The following is a 14,244-nucleotide window of genomic DNA, read 5'->3' as shown; positions in this document are numbered from 1 at the left end:
CCTTATGGGGCAGTTCTACTCTGTCCTATAAGGTTGCTATGAGTCGGAATCGACTTGACAGCAATGGGTTTGGTTTTTGTTTATACTATAATTATGTTACATTCTATTATACTATATTATATGTACACACTTATATATAAAATCTCCAAAGACAACAGGGTCTCTTTAGAGCTATGTTATCTTGGAGTAGGTTTCACAATCAAAGAAAACACATTTGCGTGGATTTTTAAACAAACCCTATCAGATGCAGTTCCACCTGGCTGTCAGGTAACGGCTGCCGGTCAGCTAGACACCCCCGCCCTGTGTGTGATGTCCCAGTGAACAAGCAGCCTCTGGCGTCAGGTTTACAGCTCACCAGGATTAAACCATTTCCGTTATTTGTGACAGCTAGGCTGGGTCTTCTGGACCATGCATCTGCCACTTTACATTTGGGAGGTCCTCTCCGAGATCATACCTTCTAGCCCTCACTGGGGTGGGGGGGGGTGCTGCAGGGACAGGTGCCTGACAGCATCTGACAAAGGACTTTGACGTGTCGCAGGTACGGGCAGCTGTGCCCTCGCAGACGAGTTAGCAGATTACCATGGAGTCTCTTAGCCTCTCCTGGTCTGTTCCCCTCAGTAATCTCTCACGTGGCTCACCCGCTAGGCTTGGAAATCCTGGTGAAACGGGCCGATCATGACCTGGCTTCAGTGGGGTGCAGTGGGGTGGGGGGGCTCTGCTCTTCGCACAGCCTGAACCTCAGAGAGGTTGAAAGTGGAAAGGGGGCCTTGAGACAGCCAATCCTCAGCAGGAGATAATGAAATCATGTGCGGGCCGTGCAAAAAAGGTCCTTTCTGCAGAGCTCAGTCTCAGGCCAAAGCCGCTGCTGCCACCGCAAGTACCCTGGTGGAGCGAGTGTGTGTGCGCGGGTGTGCGTATGCGTGTGAGTGTGTATGACTGTGTGCACGTGTCCATGATAGCGTGCCTGTGCGTATGTTGTGAATTCGTGTGTGAGTGTGTGTGTGTGGTGTACGTGCATGGGTGTGATTGTGTCTGCTTGTGTGTGCATGTGTGTATGAGGCTGTGCTATGTGCATGAGTGTACTTGTATATGAGCGCGTGCTTTTTATTTGTGCCTGTGTGTGCATGAATGTGTGAGTGTGAGTGTGCTTGTGTGTGCATGTCTGTGCGTGTGCTTGTGTGCAGATGAGTGTGCATATGTGTGTGCTTGTGTGTTCATGAATGTGTGCTTGTGTGTAGGGGTGTGTGCTTGTGCGTGTGTGAGTGTGTGATTGTGCATGAGTGTTGTGGTGTGTGTGCTTGTGTGCTGTACATGACTATGTCCTACTGTGTGTGCATGAGTGTGTGTATGTGTGCATATGTGTGTGTGTGTGTTGGGAGCCAGGAGGGTATTGACCTCAGCAGCCACCACCTAAGACTTGCCAGCAGCGTGGAGGAATGCCAAAAGTCAAGAGGAAGCCCCACCAAAGCAACTGTGACCAGCACATCGACAGATGCCTTCCGACAGAAAAGCTCCTAAGAGCAAAAAACATACATGTGCTGCTTCTTGTATTTTAATCGGGGAAAAATATTCTAGTACTGATTGTGTCATACGAGTAAACACAATAATTAGTAATAACCCCCCACCACATTCAGTCCTCCCAGCAGCCCTGGGAGACGTGGGGGTGAATGCTATGACCTTCTCTATTTTCATAAACGAGGAAACGAACTCCAGGAGGCTAAGTGACTTCCCCATGCTCATACAAGTTGCGAATGGCAGTACTTTAACTCCAATCTAGATCTTCTAGTTTTTTTCTCATTAGTTTTTACTGACGTGTTGTAATTACAAAAGCAATGCACATACACGTATCTTTTTTTAACAAAGAAAAGTACACGATTTCTCCCCCCCGCCCCCCCCCCACACACACACGCGCCAAATAGATCCATCGTTAACTCTTTGGGGTGTGTTCTTCTAAGCCTATTTCTATGCCTATATTGTATACACAAAAGTGGGATCATACTATCCACAATGCTCTACTAATTGTTTTCTTAATTTAATTAACAAGCTATCGTTCAAAGCTTTCTTATGTCATATAAAGGTCTACTTCCTCTGTTTATGGATTTTAATGGTACCCATTGTGTGGCTGTCTCATAAACCATGTACCTGTTCTCAACTGTTGAACCTATACATTGTTTCCAATTTTTTGTTTAACAGAACCCTGCTGTGTGCATTCTTGTACCTAGGTAATTGGACACTTGTACTAGAAAACCTGCAGGATAGGTTCGTAGACTAAGGAAGTCCTGGGTTATTGAAAAAACACTCTTAATTTGGATATATACTGCCAAATTGCCTAACCAAAAAATTGTATCAACATCCACAAACAGTGTGCAACCATGGCAATTTTCCAACTGTGGGTATTTCTAATTTTTTTCAAATTAATAAACTTTTTATTTATAGTTCTTGCATTAGCAATGAGATTGATCACCTTTTCATGTGTTTGGTGGTGTTGTAGACAATGTTTCTATTGAATTGTTTAAATTTTCTTATTGATTTGGAAGAGCTTTTTATATATTGTGGCTATCAACCACTTGTAAAGCTCTCCTCCCAGTATTTTATAGAGTCTTTTACCAAATTTTTTTTTTTTTTTTTTTACCAAATAGGATAAACTCTAGTCTGATTTCAAATTCCTTTCTCTTTCAATTAGAAATTCCTAACTAGAAAACTAGGTACCCATAACTTAAAAAAAAAAAAAAAATAGAAATCTTATTTAGAGAAAAACAATAAAAAGGCAATAATTATATATTATATTTGAACAGAATACCTATTAGTAAAAACTTTGATAGGGAGATAAAAGGTCAAAAACTTCCATGACTTTAGGCCAAAATAAATAAATAATTTCTTTGGGGTTGAAATGTCTCCTGAAAATTTTCTCATCATACAAGTACAGACACCATTACCCCCAAAAGTTGACACCACTAAAAATGTGAGAGATGAAAAATATAAAAATGAAAAAAAAATGTGGCTTTTAAAAAGCCTTGTGTGTTCTAGATACCACTTCACTCATAACTAATGAGAGTCAAATGAGATAAAAATTTTCCTTCAGCTATGCAAGTATGAACAACAAAGGCATACTGGCCATACGTGAGTGTTTGCAAATTAACTCTCAAGACTGCAGACTGACCCAAGACATGACCGCCCTCGTTTTCTACCTTCAATTTAAAAAGCCCTGAGCAGTTTAGGCCTATTTCTTTTCTGCCTCTTATTCCTAGATACCAAAACCAGTTGCCATACAGTTGACACCTACTCATGGAGACCCCTGTGTGTCAGAGTAGAACTGTGATCCATAGGGTTTTCAATGCCTGATTTTTCCAAGTAGATCACTAGGCCTTTCTTCCAAGGTGCCTCCGGCTGGACTCAAACCACCAGCTTTTCAGTTAGCAGCCGAGTACTTTAGCCATTTGCACTACCCAGGCACGCCTATCCCCAAATAATCTCTTTCAAATTTTATTACAATGATTGCTCCTATTCCCACTGTCTAACGGAAGAGTGGCTGAGGCCCAAAAGACGACGGGTAAGATGGAGAGTCCAGGACCTATGTTTGGACTCCTCCAATACTGGGTTCCAACTTCTGTTCTCCAAGTCTGTACAGAAACTAGAAAACTTGTGGCACTCACGAAGGGCTCCAAGAGATGTTATATAGGAAATTCTCAAAACTTTCACACATAATGTTTCGGATGTATGTCTGCCTTTTCAATAAACATTATGCATTATCACAGGATTTAATAAAGCGGCTCGGTTAAAAATGCCATCTGGGGCTCTGCACACTTTAAACAAAGCTTAAAATAACCCACCCCAGCAACTGGGAGGGCCCAGCTGTTCTCAAAACCTCCTCACTCCCTTTACCCACTGCCGTCAAGTTGATTCCAACTCATAGCAACCCTGTGGGTTTGAACCACTGACTGGTGGTTTTGAACCACTGACTTTTCAGTTAGCAGCCGAGCGCTTAAACTCCACAGCACCAGAACTCCGCTTCACTCCCTTTACCTCCCCATAAAGAGTGACAGAAGACTAGAGGCTCAAAGTATTAAGAAGGAGCTGACCCAAACAAGGAGATAGGCATCAAGGGCTCCCTAAAGTTTGCTCTTGTTCACTTAATGTATTTCCCAATTCTACAGCTCAGGCGTGGGGGTCTGGAAGAGGAAACAGGATGTAGTTATTGAAGGTTCTTTACAGTTCTCTCCATCAGGCGGTGGCAGCTCAGTGGCAGAATTCTCACCTTCCATGTGGGAGACCCAGGTTCGATTCCCGGCCAATGACCTCATGAGCAGCCACCAGCCGTCTGTCAGTGGAGGCATGCCTGTTGCTATAATGCTGAACAGGTTTCAGTGCAGGTTCTAGACTAAGATGGACTAGGAACAAAGACCTGGCAACCTACTTCTAAAAATCAGCCCGTGGAAACCCTATGGACCACAACAGTCTGATCCACAACTGATCAAGGAAGTAGTGCAGGATGGGACAGCGTTTTGTTCCATTGTGCATGGCGTCATCATGAGTTGGGGGCCGACTCGCCGGCAGCTATGTACCACCAAACCTCCCCTTCCTAGTGTCTGAGAGAGAGCAGCTCTTTCCATTCCCTGTTCTGAAGTGAACACCAGTAAGAAACACAGAGAAATCACAACCAGCCCTTTTGTCCTGATAGAGACAAGACCGAAAGCACTCAACTCCGGATCTTCAGATCCTTCCAAAGAAGAAGCTCCAGGTGCTGAAGCAGTTCACCCCTCGTTTTCCTTCTTCTTCCCTCCCTACTTCTCACCCACCATCACCTCTCACACTGCTTCCCCTTTCAAGTCCTCCCTTGTCTTTGGGGTCACACCAAGATTTGTTCCCCAGATACGTGTAGCAAGTGCCAAGGCACGTGTATTCTCGTTCTTTGCCACAACCAGCCCCTCATGGCCCATTGTGATCAAATAAAATCAGTGCAAGTACCTGTCTGGATACTTCCCCTAGAGCTGGTGTCCTGAATTCAGACTTCTAGCCTCCTAAACTGTGACAAAAGGAGCCCTAGAGCCACAATGTTTGAGCGCTCGGCTCCCCTAAACCCTAGTAAACCCTATGGGGCAATCAACTCAACAGCAACAACAAAACTGTGAGAAAATGAATGTCTATTCGTTAAAGCCATCCACTTGTGGTATTTCTGTTATAGCAGCGCTAAGGAACTAAGACAATCTGAGATGCATTCAGCTTGCCGTACATCATAACAAACCTTGCCATTTCTTAGCTTTGTAGGCGTGACAAAGTGCTTTCAAAGTGCATCATTTGATTTCCGGGATACTTCCGTGATGCTGTCATACCCAATTTATAGAAGAGGAAACAAGAGGCTTCAAGGCATTTCAAGAGTCCAGGCATCTGTCCTGCAGCTTGAATGGCAGGGCTGGGAAAAGAAAAAGAGCCTCCCAGCAGCTGGAGAGAAACATATCCCCCACCCCATATCTCACTGCCTCCAAGGCTGAAGCCAAAAGACGGTGTGGTTACCTCTTACGAAGAACTGCTCTGGGTTCGCCACGTGAGTGTTTATAGTATTTGGTGATCTACCTTTATTTGGGGGCCTTGGTGGCGCAGTGGTTAAGAGCACGGCTGCTAACCAAAAGGTCGGCAGTCCAAATCTACCAGCTGCTCCTTGGAATCCTATGGGACAATTCTGCTCTGTCCTATAGGGTCACTGTGAGTCAGGAATCGACTCAATGGCAACATTTTTTAATCTGTTTTTTTAACCTTTATTTGACCTGTGGTTACTTTTGGTTGTAAGTATAGCTCCAACTAAAAAATAAAAATAAAAAAGAGATTTTAAATGCTAAATTATAGAGCTATGCTGTCCAATATGGCAGCTACTAGTCACAAGTGACTATTTAAATTTAAACTGGCTAACATTAAATAAAATTTAAAATTCATTTCTTTGTTTGCACTAGCTATATTTCAAGTGCTCAGTAGTCACATGTGGCTAGTGGGTAGGACAGCCCTGGTTCTAGAACATTTTCATCATCAAAGAAAGTTCTATTGGACAGTGTTGTTATAGACCGACATCTTCAGAGAAAGCAGGTATTAGAAAAAGTGAGAAACATCTCAGGCAGAAGCAGTGCTGACATCTGTCCAATACTAAAGGTTGTTGCTCTCTTTGTTAGGCATCATCGAGTTGGTTCCAACTCATAGCAACCCTTTGTACCACAGAATGAAACACCGCCTAGTCCTGTGCCATCCTCACAATATTGCAGCCACTGTGTCAGTCCATCTCATTGAGGGTCTTCCTCTTTTTTGCCGACCCTCTTCTTTACCAAACATGATGTCCTTCTCCAGGAACTGATCCCTCCTGACAACATGTCCAAAGTATGTAAGACGAAGTCTCGTCATCCTTGCTTCCAAGGAGCATTCTGGCTATACTTCTTCCAAGACAGATTTGTTTATATTAAAGGTAGTTTACCAAAACCAAAAAAATTCACTGCCATCAAGTCGATTCAGATTCACAGTCACCCTGTAGGACAGGGTAGAACAGTCCACAGGATTTCTAAGGAAGTATATACCCTGGTGGTTAAGAGCTATAGCATTGCTAACCAAAAGGTCAGCAGTTTGAATCCACCAGGCATTCCCTGGAAACCCTATGGGGCCATTCTACTCTGTCCTATAGAGTCACTATGAGTTGGAATCAACGCGATGGCAGCAGGTTTGGTTTTTTTGTGTTTTTTTTTTTTTGTGTGTGTGTGTGTTTTTTTAACGTACACCGTGGACAGCCAAAAGAACGAACAAATCTGTCTTGGAAAGTACAGCCAGAGTGCTCCCGAGGAGCAAGGATGGCGAAACTTCGTCTCACATACTTTGGATATGTTATCAGGAAGGACCAGTCTTTGGAGAAGGACATTATGCTTGGTAAAAAAAAAAAAGAAGGTTAGTGAAAAAGTTGAAGACCCTCCAGGAGATGGACTGACACAGTGGTTGAGACAACGGGCTCAAGCATAACAGCGATTGTGAGGATGGTGCAGGACTGGACAGCATTTCGTTCTGTTGTACACAGGGTCACTATGAGTCAGAACCAACTGGGCAGCACCTAACAACAGCAACAATCTTTACAGGAACAGACTGCCACATCTTTGTTCTGCGGAGCAGCTGGTGGGTTCAAACAACTGACCTTTCGGTTAGCAGCTGAGCGCTTTTAACCACTGTGCCACCAGGTAGTTTAGGACTAAAAAAAAAAAAAAAAAAAGATTAGAATAAAGAGGAGAAATAGATGCCCATAGTCTCGGGTGAATCCACCTAGAAAAAGAGGAAGGCATTCTTGAAGCGTTATGTTGCATTCCACTCTTGAATTCTTTAAGGAGTTAGAACCGACATACAAAGAGTCTGAACCACCAAAAAGGATATGAAGATTCAAACGGGGGGGGGGAACCCCAACAGTTTACAAACTAAACTTTGTACTTAGAAATTATTTTTCCTTTTATTCTATATAGAATGGTGTCATTTGTAACTCAAAAAGGGAAATTAAAATCATTTCTAGAGATCTTTTAGATAAATTCATATGAGCCACATAAAACCTACAAAAGCAGGTAAAAAGTATCTTCTCATTTATTCACTAATTCATTCAATCGAATGTATACAGTAAAACCTGCAAAAACCGGAACGCATATAAGGCAGAAACCTGTCAGAGAAGGAAAACACCAATATTTTCTACTAAGACAAGCGATAGAGAAGTGGTAAGACTGCACCCTTTCAAAGGCAGAAAACTTGTGACACCTGGAAAAACAAGGCAGTCCCGTCAAGTTCCGGCTCTCACATTTTCATCGCAATACTCCCAGAGTCGTAGTGATATTCAAAAGAGGGGAAGCAAATCCAACAAAACAGAACTCCTTTGCCACCAGTGGGCTGGCTATTTTACCTAAGCCTTTCACTGAAAATTGTTCTTTAAAAAAGAGAGAGAATTAAACAGAGGAAATATATTTCAGGTACCCCATAGCCCCTATCACATGCGAAAGCTCTCTGTATAGAAAAATATCAGCTAAAATGTGTCAATGAATTAGAGATTTAGAAAAATCATCATTTTGAAACCCCCAGTGAAATGGCAGGAGCCCTGGTGGTATAGTGGTTAAAAGGTACGGCTGCTAACCAAAAGGTCAGCAGTTCAAATCTACCAGCCACTCCTTGGAAACTCTATGGGGCAGTTCTACTCTGTCCTATAGGGTCACTATGAGTCAGAATCGACTAAACGGCAACAGGTTAATGAAATAATCAGCTCAGGCAAGGATAACCAACAGACACTAAATGGGGTAAAGATTAATAAGGAACAGAATATTTCCACGGCACCAAAGTTTATCCCACAGACTACTGGCTGGTCCCAAGAGAGACATAATGGAAGATACAGGCAGTCACCTTTACCCTGTGATCATCCTAGTATTTCTTATGGGGGGACAACCAGAGGTTATGTTGTGGAATATGGTAGAAGGAGCCCTGGTGGTACAAGAGTAAGAGCTCAGCTGCTAACAGAAAGGTCAGTGGCTCAAATCCACCCAGGAAAGACTTGGTGACCTGCTTCAGTAAAGATTACAGCCTTGGAAGCCCTACGGGGCAGTTCTACTCTGAGTCGGAATCCACTAGATGGCAAAGGGTTTATCTCGTTAAAGATCTCCACTCTGAAAGTTAATAAAATGTTTTTATCGGAGAAGACCCACTGAAGTAAGAGACTGAAGCACGCTGATGATAAAGCATGGCGAGGAACAGGGAAGCATGATCAGAGTTCGCCCTGCCAACACAACAACTGTAGCTGCAAAAACAGCCCGACCCACGACAAACGTTGAACAGGCTATGTTTCTCTCACCCCTTAGAAAAGTTGTCCCCAGAAGGGATAGGGAAGCTGCCCTTGCTCCCAGGGCTCGTTATTCCCTGTCATTCTCCTGGAAAAGCTTTGTCAGACAAGAATAAGAGACCATCCATCAACTTCTTTCCAACTCCTTGATTCAAGCCCATTTGCTTCGATCCCAAGTAAGGAGCTATGGAGAAATCCAAGTCCCAGATCCCAACATCTTTGTCTGCTGGGGTCAGAGACCACTACTGGCCCCCCAGCCCCGCCTCTACCAATCGCTTTGGTTATTAAAAAAACAACAACTTCTTTCCCCATCCCTGAAGCACTGAGAAGGAGGAGTTTCAATGGACAAGAGCGAAGCATTTAACAAGAAATGAGAGGGATGGGAAGGAGGGAGAGGAGCCAAGTGCCAGACACTTGTTTAGTTTCACTTTTAAAGATGTCCCCACTCATTTACATGTCTGCAAAAGAGATTTCATTTAAGAGAGATTAGATGTGGGTGGGTCTGACTGTATTGTTGTTATGTGCCATTTAGTCGATTCTGGCTCCTAGCCACCAGGTAAAACAGAGAAGAACTGCCCCATAGGGTTTCTAGGCTGTCATCTTTATGGAAGCAGACTGCCACATCTTTCTCCCATGGAATGGCTCCTGGGTTTGAACCCCTGACGTTTCTACCTCTCAGTTAGCAGCCAAGTGCTTAACCTTTGGGCCACCAGGGCTCCTTCTGGCTGCATTAACAAGGTAATTCAGAGACCCCTGAAGGTAGGTATTCCTCTGGCAGAGGTCCTCGAGGTGTAGCAGAGTTTGGAAAGGAGGCCATCAGGGTGGGGGCAGACGCCCAAAGGCCTTTCTAGTTTTGGATAGGGAGAAAGAGGGGAGAAAAGGTCTGAGAACTCAGATTGCAAAAAAAGACTGCAGAGACCATGGGAGAGGGGGGCGGAAATGAGGATGACATTTGAAAAGGGAAGAGGCATGAAATGTTGTCCAGTGCCGAGAGGCATCGGAGAGGAGCTGGGAATTGCTGCTTTCCGCAAGCCATGCTGCGTATCTCACTTCGGACCATTTACAGCTCTGCCTCTCCAACTGAGAGCCCCGGCTATTACACAGCCGCCAACTGATCCCACCCCACCCCACCCTAGTCAAATTCAGCATTAAATAATTCCGCTGGGTTAACAAAAAAAAAAAAAAACAGGTATTAAAAACCTTTAGGGTCCACACTTGCCAAATATGTCGGGGATCAACACGTGTGTGCGTGTGTCTGTGTGCTTGTGTGTGTGTGTGTGTGCATGCGTGCGTGTGGCATTGTGTTTTCTGAGACAACCCTACTGTGAAATTTGGCAGGGCCAAGATTTAGGGGGAAAGAAGATGATTGCAAAATAGGGCACAGAAGAGCTATGTTGGCCCCGTGTAGGGGAGGGTGGGGAGCAAAAGTGGCTGGAATAAACATTTAAAACCCGGAGCTGCCCTGGAATGGAAAGGGATGGGGAGAAAACTTCGAAAAGAAAAACAAGCAGGTGCGGTAGGTGGGGAGACTTGGGGAGAGTTCAGGGAGACTGCAGGTTCTGGGTGCCCGACGGGGCTCGAAGAAGGGTGGGGACCCCCAGGGATTCTCCGGGCAGTGAGCACTGCTAGAGCCCAGGTCTCTGCGTGACGAGGAAGCTACCGAGAGTGGCAGTGGTGGGACGCCAACGCCGGAGACAAGGGACCCGGCAAAGTGGCAGCGCCGGGGAGCCGAGGGAGCCTCTCCAACAGGACAAGTGGGCAGGAGGGAGGCCTGGGAAAGAGGGGTGGCGGGGGCGCGGTAGCACGCAGGGGCTCGCGGTCACTCACCCCGTTGGCCGCGGCCATCTGCACCACAATCTCAGTGGCCGTGCGGCTGAAGTACCTGCCGTCGCTGCCCACCACCATGGTGCAGCCCTGGCGGTCGCGCAGGTCGATGGACGACAGCACGCTCTGGATGAAGTTGGGCAGGTAGTTGCGCTGGCCCTCGAAAAGCCCGGTGGGCCGCCGCAGGCCCCCGCCTCCTGTCGGCCGCTGGTCCTCGTAGGGCGCCGTGGGCACCGTCAGCACCGGGATGGGGCTCCCCTCCATGGCGCCTCCTGGCCGGAGTTGCCGCGGCTCCGCCGGCCGAGCGACTGTGCCGGGGACGGGCCCTGCTGGCTGGCCCCGTGCCCGACTCCGCCCCGCCGGGTCCCGGAGCGGCCGCCCTCACCCTGAGCCCGCGCCCTGCGCCCTCCCGCGGCGACAGCCACCCTCCTCTCTGAGCACTCAGCTACGCCCTGCGGGGCCTCCGAGAGCCCACACCCTGCGCGCTGCGCCCAAGCTGTGCGCCGGAGCCCGCGCCCTACGCCCTCCCGCGGCGACCCTCCCTCCACGCGTCCTCGCCACTCCGGGGGAGTCCAGCGCCGCCTTCCAAGACTGAGCTCTCCGACCCAACTTTCTCTCCCTTCCGATTGCTCCAGGCGCCCAGAGTTTTCCCCCAGCTGGACTTACTTTCGGGGCTTCCCAAAGGCAGGTCCCAGTGCTAGCCACCTCCCGCGCCTGGCCCAAGCCTTCCCTGGCGCTCTCTTCCCTCCAAGGCGCACCCTCCGCTAGGAAATAGTGATAGGCGTTTGAGCAGGGTGCGGGGTCCTTCCAGCACCCCCAGCCCCCTTCCCCTCCCGCCAGCAGCCCTCTCTCCCCGGCGCCCTGGGAATGAGCAGTTTGCACGCACACGTTTCTCTTTTCAATCAGGACTAGGAGGGAGGTAGGAGGGGTCTGAAACCTTTTGCCATCAGAGAACAACCCCGGCCAAAAATAACCCTGGAAAGGCGAGCTGGGAATTGTTATCTTCTGCCAGCGCTGAAATTGGAGGCCAGGGCTGCGTGTGTGTCTGTGTGCGCGCACACGCCCTGTGCTACCATTTGTTGTTGGGAATCACCGACTGTCAGGCCCTTCGGTCCAGCGGGACCCACCCAGGCCATCTCGCTTCCCTAGCCTGCTCAAGGAGGCACTCTTTTCAATATGGGGGAAAAAGGATTTATTTTATTTTTATTTTTGCTTACTTGTTTGTTGTGAAGGTTGCAACTGCAGCGACACAGACTCATATTTCGCTCCTCTTCGTGCCCTTCTCCCGCTTCCTAGCCCAGCTCCTGCTTAGGAACAGATTGTCCCACATTGCTCTTGTCCACACTGCTGAACTCTTACCCCCCAAAATCTCTTTTAGTAGGAGGAGGCTAGAGTCCTTTTGGGGCCCTGGTGGCGCAGTGGTTTAGCCTTTGTTAACCAAAATGTCTGCTGTTTGAATCCACCAATCGCTCCTTGGATACCCTATGGGGCAGTTCTACTCTGTCCTACAGGGTCGCTATGACCAACCAGATGGCAAGGAGTTTGGTTTGTTGTTTTTTGTTTGTTTGTGTTTGTTTGTTTTGGTTAAAGTCCTTTTTAAGGATCCCTGGGTCACTATGAGTCAGAATCAATCGATTCCACAGCAAGGCGTTTGGTTTTGGGGTTTAATGGTAAAACGGTTAAGCACCGGCTGCTAGGCACTAACCAGAAGATTGGTGGTTGAAACCTACCAGTCCCTCCCAGGGAGAAAGACCTAATGATCTGCTTCCCTCAAGATTCCAGCCTAGGAAACCCTACGGGGCAGTTCTACCCTGTCACATAGGGCTACTATGACTTGGAATTGACTCCACGGCACCTAAAACAACAAAGTCTTTTTTTTTAATTGTGCTTTAAGTGAAAGTTTACAGCTCAAGTTAGTTTCTTATACAAAACATTGTTATGTGACCCTAGTTGCTATCCCTATGTCAGCACACTGCTCCTTTCCACCCCGAATTTCCCAAAAAAAAAAATTTTTTTTTATTCAACCAGCTCCTGTCCCTTTCTGCCTTCTCATCCTGCCTCCAGACAGCAGCTGCCCGTCTAGTCTCATGTGCCTACTTGAGCCAAGAAGCACATACCTCACCAGTATCATTTTATGCCTTATAGTCCAGTCTAATCTTTGCCTGAAGAGTTGGCTTCGGGAATGGTTTTAGTTCTGGTTAGAGAGTCTGGGGGCCATGTCTTCTGGGGTTCCTCCAGTCTCAGTCAGACCATTAAGTCTGGTCTTTTTACTAGAATTTGAGTTCTGCTCCCCACTTTTCTCCTGCTCTGTCAGGGACTCTCAGTTTTGTTCCCTGTCAGGGCAGTCATTGGGGATAGCTGGGCACCATCTAGTTCTTCTGGTCTCAGGCTAATGGAGTCTCTGGTTTATGCAGCCCTTTTTGTTTCTTGGGCTAATATTTTCCTCGTATCTTTGGTGTTTTTCATTCTCCTTTGCTCCAGGTAGGTTGGAACAAATTGATGCATCTTAGATGGCCGCTCGCTAGCTTTTAAGACCCCAGACGCCACTCACCAAAGTGGGATGCAGACCATTTTCCTAATAAACTTTGTTATGCCAATTGACATAGATGTCTTCTGAAACCATGGTCCCCACACCCCTACTACTCTGTCCCTTGAAGTGTTTGGTTGTATTCAGGAAACTTCTTAGCTTTGGGTTTAGTCCAGTTGTGCTGACTTCCTTGTATTGTATGTTGCCCTTCTTAAGATAATTCTTCCTAAGATTATTTTTGTCTACTATCTAATTAGTGACTCCCCCTCTCCCTTCCTCCCCACCCTCATAACTATCAAAGAGTGTTTTCTTCTGTGTTTAAACCTTTTCTTGAGCTCTTATAATAGTGGTCTCGTACAATTTTTGTCCTTTTGCAACTGACTAATTTCACTCAGCGTAACGCCTTCCAGATTCATCCATGTTATGAGATGTTTCACAGATTCATCCTTGTTTTTTATCATTGCATAGTATTCCATTGTGTGAATATACCACTATTTGTTTATCCATTCATCCATTGATGAGCGCCTAGGTTGTTTCCATCTTTTTGCTATTGTGAAAAGTGCTGCAGTGAACGTGGGTGTGCATATATCTATTCATGTGATGGCTTTTATTTCTGTATGATATATTCCAAGGAGTGGAATTGCTGGATTGTAACAAAGTCTTTTTTAACGTCCTACCAGGAAGGAATAAACAAGCCCAGATTAAACAAGGACTGGGGACCAGGAGCTGGATTGGGGCTTCTGCACGCTTCCTCTCCTTCTGCAGGGGCTACAGATTCCCTGCCTCCTTTCCTTAACCAAAACCAACCAACCAACCAATTACTGTGGTCAGTTCTGACTCATGGCAATCCCATGTGTGTCAGAATAGAACTGTGCTCCATAGGGCTTTCAATGGCTGATTTTTTCAGAAATAAACAGCCAGAACTTCCTTCTGGGTTGAGGAGAAAGATGCAGTAATCTGCTTCCATAAAGATTTACAGCCTTGGAAAGCCTGTAGGGCAGTTTTACTCAGTCCTATAGGATCACTATGAGTTAGAATCAACTCACAGCAGCGGGTTTGGTTTTTTTAT

At 46.4% G+C, this 14,244-nt stretch overlaps 1 protein-coding gene across 1 annotated transcript in view; it reads right to left on the bottom strand.

The window, feature by feature from the left end:
* PGM5 (phosphoglucomutase 5) overlaps positions 1-11,480 on the bottom strand; it is a 190,423-nt gene extending 178,943 nt beyond the window's left edge. The window contains exon 1 of the mRNA XM_049895222.1: positions 10,652-11,480. Coding sequence (XP_049751179.1) covers positions 10,652-10,912 — 261 coding nt within the window. The 5' untranslated portion in view covers positions 10,913-11,480. The remainder of the gene's footprint in view (positions 1-10,651) is intronic.
* Positions 11,481-14,244: the final 2,764 nt, after the last annotated feature.

This window comes from Elephas maximus, chromosome 9 (genome assembly GCF_024166365.1).
Source record: "Elephas maximus indicus isolate mEleMax1 chromosome 9, mEleMax1 primary haplotype, whole genome shotgun sequence".
Taxonomy (NCBI): domain Eukaryota; kingdom Metazoa; phylum Chordata; class Mammalia; order Proboscidea; family Elephantidae; genus Elephas; species Elephas maximus.
Note: the sequence above shows the minus strand (reverse complement) of the source record. Positions and strands in the feature narration are given on the sequence as shown.